The sequence below is a fragment of the Styela clava genome, chromosome 5 (assembly GCF_964204865.1).
Source record: "Styela clava chromosome 5, kaStyClav1.hap1.2, whole genome shotgun sequence".
In the NCBI taxonomy this organism is placed as follows: domain Eukaryota; kingdom Metazoa; phylum Chordata; class Ascidiacea; order Stolidobranchia; family Styelidae; genus Styela; species Styela clava.
In genome coordinates this window covers 21,268,789-21,283,041 of record NC_135254.1, presented here as the reverse complement: position 1 = coordinate 21,283,041, position 14,253 = coordinate 21,268,789, and the positions used below count along the sequence as shown (strand labels likewise).

Genomic DNA, 14,253 nt, shown 5'->3' with positions numbered 1-14,253 from the left:
TGTGTTCAAAATTGATTGGCATATTGCTATTTTCATTTGAAAATTCAAATTCAAGAAGTGTAAGTATGAAGGTACATCATTCAATAACTACTAAGCAAAGTAGACTTATGCATTTCATCATACTGGGTCTACTAGGCTCTTGAATAAGGCTTACAACAACTGCAATGTGATATTTTTATTACATTAGCTTCCACTTACTGCGCTGTGTCTTCGTCCTTCATTCCTTGGTGCCCCAATCCATTCGATAGCTCGACGTACTTGAAATTCAATATATTCAGTTCTGTGGTTGCCACCTGCTGCAGCCAACCGTCCAAGTGCTTGTGCAGCCATTTCCATAACGACTGATAATGAAAGAATTATTCATTAACACATTTATATTTTCACTTGAATTTTTTGGTTTTCGTTTTTTTTTTCTTGATTTACAAATGCAATATTAATATCAGGCTGCATTAAAATTTATATTAGATGAAAACTTTTTTAAAAAAAATAGGCAGAAGTGGTATGAACCTAAAAAAAGTTACCGGTAGTTAATAGTAATCACTGGGTTAACTGTGCGGTCCGCCATAATTATTAAGCAAAATAAATGTCGGTATTCAATATGAAATATATGATATAAAAAATATTTTGTAGAGTATGAGTACAAAAATGTATATTTTCAAGTTATTTTATTAATAAAATGATCACTCTGAGACTGTAAATTTTAGACTATAATTTTGTATGATAAATAAATTGAATATACACAAAGATAAGCAATAAGATTGGTTATATACCAATTCCAGATATATTACATTTCACAAACCAAGAATTTGCTTGATAAAAGACCTTTGCAGTGGAAACTCATATGGCAAACAATATGGCAAAATAGCTTTTTTGTTATTATTTTGCATACTATCATATAGTGTTCATCATGAAAGTTATCTTAAGAAATTTTTTAAAAAACAATTGAATTTTAGTAATATTTATCTCATTATAGTAAGAGATTCGCTTACCGACATCACTGGATGGAAATAAATTTCTTAAATAATTTGCAGCTCTGTAAAGTGGAAAATGGGTTCCGTCTTCCACTCCAATTTGACTCACTGAGAGCAACACAGAAATAAAAAAATAGTATGTTTAAGACAGTTATCAAGTAACAAAATACATCGCTTATGAACATTTAGAGAAAATCAAATTCAAATCAGCAAAAAATATCTTGGAAAGCAAAAAAATTACGAGAGAAAATATTTGGTGAAATAGTCTACTACTGTACAAGTAACAATCAATTTAATATTAAGGACTGTTGTTGTGCCATTATTGTTTCTTATAGTATTTCAGTTTTGATTGAAAAGTTAAAAAAATTAAAACAGTTAAAATCTACTACTTCTATGATATATCCACGTAAAGTTACCTATAGCTAGTATTCCTCCTTTCTTTTCATTGTTATCAGAACTTGACATCATTTCAAATATTTGATGATTCAATTCATTCATAAACTTTGCAGCCTGTTCATTCGCCAACTCTCGTACTTCTACAAGAATGAAAGAGTCGGTTTTCCATCAAGAAAAATATACAGTAACATGTAGATATAGCTGAAGACTTAAAATTTGTGTTTTTTACAGGTTTCAGAATAATAGTCGTATTTTCAAATCACAAGCTTTAAGAATCAGAATAATTACAGATCTCCAATGTAGGAAACCACGGAGTTGTCAAATAAATCTAAAAGTGATATACTAAGCATAAAGTTTGGTATTCAAAATTATGTTGAATAAGATCAGGATTCAGGTTGTGCTTCCAATGACTAAGAGTCTAGTGAATTTCTTAAAACTTATGAAACAATAAACAAGTTTTCGCAGCTGTAAAATGGGCCAAATTGAATAGATAAAGAAGAAATTAATATATACAACCAATATAAGAAGTTTCAGAGGCAAGGAAACGCAATAATAAACAGAACAAAATCAAAAGTTACTCCAAATATATGTCGTATATTCAAACGTCTAAAAATTATAATACTTCTAATTCAATAGCATATTGAATGCTTTTCTGAGTAATTTAGATAGTATTGTTTGAAATTCCAAGATACACGTTTGAACAACCACATAATACCAAGTAGTGAATATATTTTATCTTTGTGAAGTGAGGCAATAAAATGAGATAATATTAGATATCCTAACACCAACCACCTACCAGTGTTGATGTAATGCTGAAGTGATAGAGCAGTGTTGAGTCTTGTTTCCTCATTTCTGCTTTTTAGACCTTGAACAAACTGTTGCACGGCAGACATTATTTCTGTGTTGGCTTTCTACCGAATTCTCCCAACTGAAAAAGAGATAAAAAAATATGAATTCATAAAATCTTATACGATTCTCCTATTTACCTGATTGAAGAGTTTAAATTAACTTTCCCGTTTGTAAATCTAGAAGAAAGCAAATTCAAACCAAATCGAAGCACCAAAAAAAAAAAATTCTTACGTTGGTAGTTACAATCTACAAGGTCCTATATTCTTCACTTGATCCAAGAACCAACTTTGATATCAGAAATCCCCGGCATGACAACAATCTGGTTTAGACTGATAACATACATACATCTTGCATAAAAATTAAAAATATAACAAAATTTTTGCAATTTTATAGTAATTCGAGGTACTGAGTTCTTCTTTACAATATATTATGAAACAAAAAACTTGGGAACCATGCTGTTATTGAGTAGTGTTCAATAGATGAACAAAGAGAAATATATCACACTTTGAATTCCTTCATTCACATATTATAAAAATGTGGGCGATACAACAATTACTACATCATGCTATAACTGGAAAGCTATTACGGTACCTTCAAGTTTGCACCATATCCATGAAAACAATTTCCTTGAACCCACCAATTTGATCACATTCTCAAACAAGGCAAATTGACTTAAACAAAACCCACAAACTAATATAAAAACAAAGTAAACGAATAAGTCTTGGATATTGATAAATTGTCAGAACCACTCATATCACAGTGATATTAAAAAAACATAATATTTAGATATTCAAAAAATAATCAGCTACTATCTCTGCAAATGCACATGCATCAGAAAACATTACGATCATGTAAGGCATTTTAAAATTATACTTCAAAAACTACTGATTTGATTAAATTATCTAAACATGGGCATTAAAGAAGGCAGTGGACGATAATCGGGTTGAATCTCTTCAATGCAAAAATATATTAACATAAGTGATGATCTGACATACAGGTAATGAACTATTCCAAAACATTATATGTATCACTGGACTGGACTGAACTTTTATCCTTATTAATCGTTTCAATTAACGTTTAAACAGACTAATGATAATTTTGATTTCCAAGTTACATTCATCAGTAACATAGGACCTTTTCCTCAAGCAGAAAGAAGCACCTCGATAAAATAGGTATCACAAAAAATATACCTGGTGACTGGTGAGGATGAAAACACCTCCATAGTAAAACATATATCTAAGTACCTATACAATTAAGAAGCAAGAAGTCTAAAACTGATTATATAACTTTACTTACTATTCTACCATGAATACTGAAGGAACATAATATTTTATAGATTTCTCTTTAAATGGAGGAAAGGCAAGAATATAGTTTTTATTACTATTATACAGTAATATTCACAAATCATTATATAATAGTAATCACTATGGAGGTGAACGTCTGTTATTCAACTGTCTCTGAAGTTTTTTGTTCATAACTTTCAAATCTCTTATTTCAGTTTCAAGTATGTGTATTCGTTCAGCCTGTTGGTCAATGATTTTATCCTTCGATTTTTCAAAAAAGTCTCCTTCAAAAATTTCTTGAGAGCTTGGTCTCATTTTAGGATCATGATTCAGTAAGGAAGTCAACAATTTACCCAGCTGTGGATATTTAAGAATAAATTCACTTGGAACAATTTGATTACGCAATTGTTTGAGATGGCTTGCTCTTTCCATTGCAGTTTCAAACGGTGTCCACAATTCATAAGCAACAATAGCGAAACTGTACATATCAACTTTTGCATCATACACATCTGCAAAAAGTTGCTCTGGTGCAGCATACGATGTTGTACCAACGCCCGAAGTGTGACTGTCAGTACGACGCAAACCCATATAAAAAGTATTTTGACTACTATGATTTAAAACAGTGGAATCAACTGGACTTGCAAAATTGTTTTTGGCGAGACCGAAGTCTCCAAGTAATAAATGAGGTTTGCCATATCCAGTTAAATTTAGAAATATATTGTGGGGTTTAACATCTCGATGAATCAAATCTTTGGAATGAATAAAGTTGAGCGCAGATACTATTTGTCTCATGCAATGTAAAGATGTGCCTTCATGAAAGCTTTCATTCCTATGAAAAATATTCTTATTCCTCAATGAAAGCCAGCGTTTCAAAGATGTCTGACAAAGTTCCATTTGAATGTTAAGCACCAGCTTTCCCTTCCTTAAATTAGAATGAACGAAACTTTTAGATTTTTTCCCTATTGCCACACAATCCAAATCTAATGAATTTGTAGATAAACGATCCTGAAAAGTGCTCAAAGACTGAGTACGTACAGGTTTAGTGAAATCTCCACGATTAGCTGCAGAAGGCAAGTCTTTGGTAATAATAAAACTTTTCACTCTGTGCATATTCATATCTCTTCGAACGCCATGAGTCAAGATAGTTTCCTTGGGAGGTGACTCGGGATTCGCCGCTGATGATCTGTCATTGTAACTCGTATCAATACGACGAGGCTTGGAGTCTTGGAACACAAGATCCTCATCAGACTGAGGAGGAGAAATAGAGAAATGAATCTTTTTGTTTTGAACACTCGCACTTGTTTCAGATGCACTGCTGCCACCCCAAAACTTGGACAATTGGATTTTAGATCTATTTTTCTTATTCTTTTTCAAACCATTTTTGGAAAAGCTTTGAAAAGGTTTTGAATCATTATCACCAAATGAGTAAGAATCATCATGAGATGAACCATTATTTGAGCACTGTAAGTTATTCACATCCTCAAATAAATCTCTTCGTCCCCGAACTCTCACCTCTTCTCCAACATCAATATGCTCAATCCAAGCACCATGATAACGAACAATGTTTTTGTGACGCAAGCCAGCCAGTATACGCACTTCTCTAAGCAGTATTTTATCACTCTCGCCAACTAGTGAATCGCGCAAAACTATTTTTTTGATAGCATACTCTTGTCCATCAATCTTGCTTCGCGCACGGTAAACACTGCCGTAACCACCAGAACCCAGTTTACCCAATTCGTCAAATTCTTGACCATACCTTGAAGTATCAAAGTCGAAAACTTTTGTTTGGTCAGGAATGATGGGTTTGCAATCCATCAGTCCTCCAGGATCAAGCAGTTTTGTAATATCACAGTTGGCTGGAAATGCTGGCTTTGAATCTAGCTTCATGATAGATGATTGTATAATGTTGTACAGTGTTTTTTTATATTGAGTATGCACCGACGTAAATTCTTCCAAATATGCAACGGGAGATATAATCCCCAAATTTGCGAGTTGATCACACAGAATAAAATAAAGTTTTTGTGATTTCACTTTATCAGTTTCATACAGTGAGCATAATTGTTCAAGAAGTGAGCTAATCAACAATGATTGCCTTATAATTGGAACATACTGACTTTTTACTTTTGATGAGGAAGAGCTCAGAGATGATCCAGATACTGTTTCACTGTTATGTTCTAACAAGTCAGAATTGTCAAATTCAGTAACTGGTGCAGCATCGCATCGAAATATTGCAAGTGTGTTTGGTATTGACTTCTCCATCTTTCCACAGTATAGCAGTAACACGATAGCTTATCAGCCAGAATAGACAATAGAGAAATCCACAAATATGCAATTCCTGAACATCTCCATTACTGCATTATGTAAAAGATCCCAACAAGACTAAATGAACAACTTAAATATTCATTCTTCTGTTCGTAGGGAAAATACAATTAACAATTACCGTACTGAATTAAATTCAACAAAGCTTACAAAGGTTTAAAATATTGAAATGAGTCATACCGGTACTGTCAGAGATGATTGAGCTTTTTAAAAGTTATTCCAGTTCTTGAAATGCAGATTTGGTAACAATGCCTAGCTATAGTCTATCTCACTGCTGTACCGTACTAGCGTACGGCCCTAATTTATACTCTTTTTGACATTGTGATACTGCATTATTGACAATCCCTGCATTTTATTTGCAAACATATCAACATATTGGCCATTTTCCCGGTCTCTTTCGCCATTTCTGTGTATTGTTTTTTTTGTGTGCGTTATGTGTTGTGTAGACAAAAAATCGAAATAAAATTGTATTGTATATGCATTTTTGATATACTTGTTTTACATTCTTTTGTACTTTTTCCAACAGCTATAATATTGCAATTCCCAGAATACATTAGACTACTATTCTACCAGAATACAGTTTTTGAAACACTATAAAAACTTTTGAATTTGTAGCCGACATAAAGAGGATAACTGGATAAGGTGAATCTAAAACAAGAGTCCAGGAGTCGGGTCTGCAGCCGCGGGTGGAGAGATACGGTACCGTAAAAGCGCCTAACTTCGGACAGTTCCTAACTTCGGACAAAATTTTTGAACGGCCATATCTTGGCTAAAACGCGCCGTATATTGCTAATTTTAATTATTATAGGTTGCGCTGTTATATCTACATCTATTCTCATCTTTTTTAATGTTGCATAATTATTTTTTTGGTAAAAAAACGGGAATTTTGCCGAAAATTGACTGCCCGGCATTCAACGGCGCAGAGCGTCGCTCCAACTGAAGCTATCGTCATCAAAATACCATCATTCGGTAGACGGCGACAACAATGTATATAATTTATTTGAGTGATCGCAAGATGTCGTACGAGATTTAAATTAAATCTAAAATTCTGAATTATAAATTCCGTAAGAATATTAAGATTTCACGCAGCGTCAAAAATTACGTCAACCTCACGTAGATTATTTTTCGCTCACTTCCGACACGACGTCACACTGCGTCGCGGAAATGAATTTTGACGCCAGACACAACGGAGCCAATATGACAATTTCCGTTAAGATAAAGACGGCGTTTCAATCTAATATTTTTGTATTTTGTTCGGTCATGTATGAATATATGCCAAAATTACATTAATGAAAATACATGTCACACTTAATCGATGACGTTAAATATCGAATATATAATGAACTATGATAATTCCAACGTCCATATGGCACAGTGCACTGACTTAACCATTATTTTATGATTAGTAGTCGAAATGACAGTTATTAAATACGGCCTGGGTGAATTTTATTCACTCGAAATTAAAAATAAATTTAATCTCCAACAAATAAACGGGACCTACATGTTTACAAGATTAAGTTGAATTTTAAATTAAACTTTACAATCGGATTTACCGTGTGTTTGATATAAATTATCATTTATAAAGATAACCGCGCAGAATAAAAAAAAGCTATCCGTCGAGAATATTAATACTTCAAAGACTTCGATAGAAGCCCGTTAAAATACTTCATTGTGGATTGAAACGGTTTGCATCAGATATATTTACGTATGCATTTCCTGATTAAAATGACTAACGTGTTATTATACTCATCTGAAGTATCGAAAATAACGAACAAAAGATGTAAACATAGGACGACGGAAGTTTCAAATAATGCATTTTCGTCGTGACGCCAATGTTACGTTACGACGACGAGCGTCTTATCTTCACGCAACGACGTGATTACGGCATCCGCATCGGAAGCCTCTTTCTCTCTGTGCGTCGCGGTTACGCAGTGAAGAAAATGACTGTCCGAAGTTAGGGCAGTGAAGGATAACGGTCAGATGGCAAGAAATATCGATTATTTCAATAGTAAAAATAGTCCAATTGAACCGAAATTTGCAGGGAATGTAAATTACCGCACGAATGTTTTACCGAGCAATTTTGGCACCGTTTGGACAATAAATGGCCGAGTTATTGACGAAAATATAGTAATTTTGTCCGAAGTTAGGCGCTTTTACTACAGGTATACAATACCGGTATTGAGTTATTTCAGTATTTATATTAAAACTAGGTCTTGTCTGTCTGTGTCTGTAGGTTATGTTTTCAAAAAAGAATTAAAACAGTTTGTGTTTTCAAAAAAGAATTAAAAAATATTCTAAACTCAAATCACCGTATTCAATACTGGTATCGAGAGCAACTTCATCACGGCATTAGACTTGCACTCACTGCAGCAATGTATTGGATCACCTTCGCTTCAATACCGTATATTTTTAACCGATCGCAGAGGTTTTGAAGATTTATAATACCGTATTTATTTATTTAATATTAAGTGGCCCTTGGTCTTGAATCTTCAGCAAGGGTCGCGACCCCATTTACACAATTAATCAATAATTAAAGTATAAACAAAATAATATTTTTGCATAGTTGATATATGCGAAACTTCAGTTGAAACCTGCCTAAGTAACTGAAGCGCAGACAAACACTGGTACATAGTCATAGAACGAAGCTGGTGTTATTTTCTCCGCAACTCACGGACCATATGAAATGTTTTCGCGTGGGATAGATTCCGTAGTATTATATATTTACGCTGTTATCGAACACGAAATGGGCCTATGGATTGTTTTGTTATTTTTGTTGTTGTTGATCATCATTTTAATTTTTTTTCTCTTGTTATGAAATTCTCAATAACTTCTGTAAATATTACTTTTATTTTATTTTTCAAACTTTCTCTGAGCACTATGGGACCGATGTTTAACCAAAATTTTGTTTTTTTAAACAAGAACAATCTTTATTCCGTATAGATCAGACGCCGACCTTTCTGTAAACTCGATCCTCAGATGTATTGCTTAATTGCAATCGCCAAAGTTGATTTATTATCACAAAAACACATCCAAAAGTTGATTTTTTTACAGCCGCTTTTACGTTGTAGGTTTGTTACGTTATTATGTAAAAATAACGTATTTTCAATTGCTGGTGTATTCACTTCGTATATATTGCTTCACTCACACTGCACATGTGCGGTATGATTTGATCTGAGTTTACTTGTATCAGAACACTTGCGATACAGAAGTGAACGCTGGAGCGGTGTTAATATTTTTGAATACTTATGCTGTATACCGGTGCAACATACTAGCTAATTATTATTGCCAGTATTCCAAAGGCAGTTCAATCGTATTTTAGCGGTCCTTTATAGTGCTGTCGATCGCCGTGAAAACCCCGCTTCGTTACAAATTTGTTAGAACGTGGGTGACGACAATTGACTTATATTTTGGGGTGCTCCTGAAGTATTCGTACCAAGATGGCGCACAACCTGAACATAGTATGTGTACCAGGTTAGGGTGGTTCAGACTGTGCGTCATCTTGGTACGAATACTTCCGGAGCGCATATTTTGGATTCTGTTCAATACATGACGGCGAATGCTTCATAAAAACTTTGAAGGACTCTACTTACCCATCAATTCTACTGACACAATATGACAATATTTTTGTCAACTTAACTTTGATGAAAAATCCCGATTGCAAGCAGGATATGATTTTCTCAACGACTTTTTGGGTTCTCGGACTTGGTGGGACGATTGTTTTCTTGGGTATTACTTTTATTATTTTTCTTATCATTCGTGCTATTTCTCGAAGAGACTAGCTTTGTGGAAGAAGAGCAGTGTACTATTTTCGTTAATACACTGATTATCCTAGCCGTGGTGAACATTTTAGCGACTATTCTTTCAATTTTAGTGTGGCTCGTAATTCACGGCCCACGCTTTTGCGAAAGTAAGTGTTGCTCTCAACCTAGCAATACCGACCAAGCAATAAAGGAACCTGAACAATCTGCTCGTATTCAATATATCACCACCCTACCGACATGTTCCTGAATTACCGGAATTAAATTGAGAACAACGAATAGAAAACCCGAATTGTATCAGTCCAATAAAGCCATCAAGATACGATCGCCCATTACCAAAGACATTAAATCGCATCTCCTCCATTAGACGTGATAACTTAAGAGTTAGACAGTTTGCTTCATCAAATTCCGTTGCAGAACATTAGTTTGTTAGTTCTATTAATTTGGGCAAATTCGGATTGAGAACTGGACATCGACAGAACAATATACATTTCGTCACGCTAATAACCGAATTGTGTAAGTCATTTTTGGCGATTTTGAGATTTTTATAAAATAGGTATTTATGTAATGCTGCGCACCTGTCTGTTAACTCAGATTATATTTTAAGAATTCCGAAACCCGTAAAGATGGAGATTCAGTATGACATTCACATTTGTGCAATTGTTTCGTCATAATGAATTATCATTGGTAACGCAGGACTATTGTGACGTCACAAAGACAAAATGACCTCGGCGAAGTATTTTCGAGTTTTTACATCTCGGATTCTAGCTTAGAGCGTATTAATTAGAATTTATACTACAGACCAGTGGCGGCGCGTCAATAGGGCCAACCGGGGCAATGCCTCGGTTGTTTTTTCGGTATAATAAAAAATATTCGAAAAATACCTCAATATCGGTTGCACAGACTGTCTACCTACACTAGCCATATTCTCCCGACATGGTTCATTTTTCGCTCGCAAAGCCTTCGCTGAACGTCGACGGGGCGACGCCGATTTTGCCCCGGTTGCTCATTGTATATCGTATTCTCTCTTTTATCTTCCACTCGCCGCGTTTGTCTTGTTTGTTTTCTGTTTCTTTTACTAAATCATCGGGGCTAGCCCCGAAATTATGACGACACAATGCCGACGTTTCTTACAACAACGTTTTGACATATTCACGCATTCCTTCTCGTTCGTTGGTTGCTTGGAGAGTTGATAGTTTCCTCGCCTTCGTTTTTGTCGCTTGTTTCGCTATTTGAATCAGTTAGAGACCTTTAGTCCATTTGCTTTCGATTTTCCACACTCCTTTTGAGCTCCTCACTTCTTTCCGGCTTCGCATTTCTTAGCCTTAGACCTCATAATGAATAAGGTTGATGCACTACTTCGCACTCCGTTTTCGCAGCTGCCGCTGGAACAAAAATTAGAGGTACAACGTCTTGGGCCTTATCAACCAAAAAATTGTTCACTGGAACAATCCCATGACGGAGAAAAGCGTCGGCGTACATTCTGCGCAGAAACTTGGTATAAAAAACACGAATGGTTGTGTTACAGCAATGACATTAAACAATGTTTAATGTCATTGGTTACAGCGAGGACAAAAATGCACTTTTTTGTTTTTATTGCCTACTTTTTGCTACCGCCCGTGACTTACGTTGGTGTAAATTTGGTTTTAGAGATCTTAAACATCTTTCCGAGCGTGCCAGGGATCATCAATCTTCTATGGAGCAACTGGACAATGCAGTAAAATACCGAACATTCGGAAATGTTAATATTGCAGCACAGTTGGATGAAGGACGCGCGGTTTCTATTCGTCGGCACAACCAAAACGTCGAGAAAAACCGCCATGTTCTCGGTCGATTGATAGATGTTTTGAAGTTCATTGGTTGTCACGAGCTGTCCCTCCGTGGGCACGATGAACGGGCTGGCTCTTCTAATAGAGGGGTATTTTTGGATATGGTGGAATACACCGCATCCCTAGATACAGTATTGAGAGATCATCTTGATGCCGCAACTGTTTCGAAAGGGACATCTAAGGATATCCAAAATGATTTGCTCGACTCAATGTATAAAATTTATTTACAACATTTGGCTCTGGAAATTGAGAATTGCCAGTTCCTTTCGATTCAGTCTGACGAGACAACTGACATCACGTGCGTTTCCCAACTGGCTGTGATTTTTCGGTTTGTGAAAGATGGTAAACCTACCGAGAGATTTCACAGCTTTGTACCAATCGTTGATCGCACGGCTTGCGGGATATCGGCTGTACTGAAAGAAGTGTTACAGCCTTACAACGCGAAGCCAAAATTGATAGCTCAAACTTATGACGGCGCGGCAGTCATGAGTGGGTCGAAACATGGTGTTCAAGTTTATATAAAAGAAGATTTTCCTCATGCGCATTTTTTATATTGTTATGCACACCAATTTAACCTCGTTATTAAAAATATGTGTCTTGATACCCCTCTCGTCCATATATTTTTTGCAAATGTTTCGGGGTTTTCTTCATTTTTTTCCGTTTCGCCGAAGCGCTCTGACCTCCTTCGCCAGATATGTAGCCGCCGTCTCCCAGCTTGTGCACTAACACGTTGGAACTTCCAATCACGCGTGGTGCAGGGCGTGTCCGAAATTAGGTCTGAGCTCATTGAGTGTTTCAATGGCATTCAGAGCTCTCCGGTTTGGGACGAACGCTTTGTGAGGGAGGCGGCAGGTCTAAAGCGTCTGCTAGAAGATGGTGAGTTTTCATTTTTTCTCCACAATATTCTAACACGTGGATGTATTATACGGCGCATTGCAGTCAAGGCTAATGGATGGAGCGTCTGTGCAGTCGTGTATTTCAGACTTCTGCGATGCTGTATCTCGTATCTGGGAAACAATAAAATACGACGACACATGAAGTGCTTCTTTACGCCGCGGGCAAACAACGCAGCGTTTGATTTTGTCTGCAAAGGAATGCTGTGACATTCTGATGAATCAAATAGGCGATCGTCTGCGCACTGAACACCTTGCCGCGTTCTCTTTGATGAACCCCAAAAATTTTTCAAAATTTGCACGTCAATTTCCCATCCATTTGTTGGCTACTGTTTCCAAATTTTACCCCATGATAAACGTGGGTAAATTGGAAAATTAATTGCGATGTATATACACCAATCAAACTTTTTTGAACATCACATCAACTTGGCGCTCTATGGGTTCCTCATAGATAACACTCTAGTAACTACCTTTGCGGCGTCTGCAAAATTTCTGGACATCATTTTGACGACGCCTATTTCTTCCGCCGACGCAGAGCGAACATTCAGCACGCTGAAGCGTATTAAAACGTATCTCAGAAACACAATGAAGCAAGATAGATTAAATTCCTTGGCTGTTTTATCCATTCACAGAGACGTTGTTTTTAGGATGCATGACTTTAATCAGCGCGGCATTTTGCTTCCAAGAAACCGCGGCGTGTTGCATATATGTTCTAGAGATGTACCGATACCACTTTTGTCGCCGATACCGATCCGATACCAGCTAAAAACGCCGATACCGATACGCCGATACTACGAAAAGGCCGATATTACCGATATTCCGATACCGATACTATGTGATTATTACTTTAGGTGTGCTGTGTAAGGCAGACGGGTTAAAACAATGGTCTTTGAGCGTTGCTCATAGTACACATTATTTCAGAACGAAAAAAAAGATATATCACATATATAATATGAAATTAATGTTTGGTGTTTGCTTTAACTGATTAAGATACATTGTACAGTAACGCTAGTAATCTCGGTGTTCAATTAGAAAACTCATAAGCCGGGATGTCCAATTTGAATTTAATATTAAAATCGCGATCCTCGAATATCGTTATTCGTGTTTAAAAGAATATCGAATATCGCCCACACATTCTTGCGCCGTCGTCCTACGTTCAAATTAAAAGCATTTTACAAGTTTTTTTTATCTCGTGGCTAATCGTAATCGTCGAAGCAATAGGTCAAAGCCAACATGAAAGACTATCAATCAGCACCGACAAAATGGAGGATTACCCATAACCGTCGAGGATGTTTTTTTACTTTACTATTTTATAATATTTTACAATTGCTATCATATATTTTGAGACAGTCTAGGGCTAGGCGGCCATGCTAATATATATATCTATAAAGAAATTGTGTAGTTAAACAAAATTAAGATTAATACCTGCGTAGAGGGATAATTGTGTCGGAATTTAGTTTATCGATGTCGACGGACTAAATGGCACTCGTACTTGACGACAAACAGGCAAAATTGATACCCGTGCCAAAAGTCTATGTGCCGGTAATAGGGACCCCAATTCCACTGTATGATTTAAAACTGGGTGCCTAGTTGCTTTTTGTTATGTGATGTGTTGATATATTTCTTCATAATTACTATGTAATATTAAAAATGTCAATATAAATATTTGACAGCGAAAATAGCCAAATTAGTTGAGCTAGTTTGGCTGATAAATAGCTAAAAACACGTGAATCCTATTCTATCGCGGAGGTGGGACATGTATGGCTCATAGCTCACGATCTCTCCAGACAAAAAATAAATCAAAAAGTAGTATTCCAACTTATCTTTTAAAACATTCTGGACCATATCAAAATGGTAAATACATCGGAAATATCGGCCTTAATCTAACCGATACCGATACATGGCCGATACCGAAAAAATGACCGATATTGCCGATACCCGATACATCTCTAATA

The 14,253-nt window shown here is 35.9% G+C and overlaps 2 protein-coding genes across 2 annotated transcripts in view; both read right to left on the bottom strand.

The window, feature by feature from the left end:
- LOC120344265 (serine/threonine-protein kinase mTOR-like) overlaps positions 1-2,573 on the bottom strand; it is a 59,565-nt gene extending 56,992 nt beyond the window's left edge. The window contains exons 1-5 of the mRNA XM_039413391.2: positions 2,448-2,573; positions 2,164-2,295; positions 1,388-1,507; positions 990-1,079; positions 199-341 (exon numbers count right to left, since the gene is read on the bottom strand). Coding sequence (XP_039269325.2) covers positions 199-341; positions 990-1,079; positions 1,388-1,507; positions 2,164-2,260 — 450 coding nt within the window. The 5' untranslated portion in view covers positions 2,261-2,295; positions 2,448-2,573. The remainder of the gene's footprint in view (positions 1-198; positions 342-989; positions 1,080-1,387; positions 1,508-2,163; positions 2,296-2,447) is intronic.
- Positions 2,563-5,925, bottom strand: LOC120344266 (eukaryotic translation initiation factor 2-alpha kinase 1-like). Its single transcript, XM_039413392.2, has one exon. The coding sequence runs from the start codon at positions 5,756-5,758 to the stop codon at positions 3,641-3,643; it is 2,118 nt and encodes a 705-aa protein (XP_039269326.2). The 5' UTR covers positions 5,759-5,925; the 3' UTR covers positions 2,563-3,640.
- Positions 5,926-14,253: the final 8,328 nt, after the last annotated feature.

What these genes read in the sequence shown, in the direction of transcription:
- LOC120344266 (XM_039413392.2), bottom strand. Translation starts at nt 5,758, where the DNA reads ATGGAGAAGTCAATACCAAACACACTTGCAATATTTCGATGCGATGCT.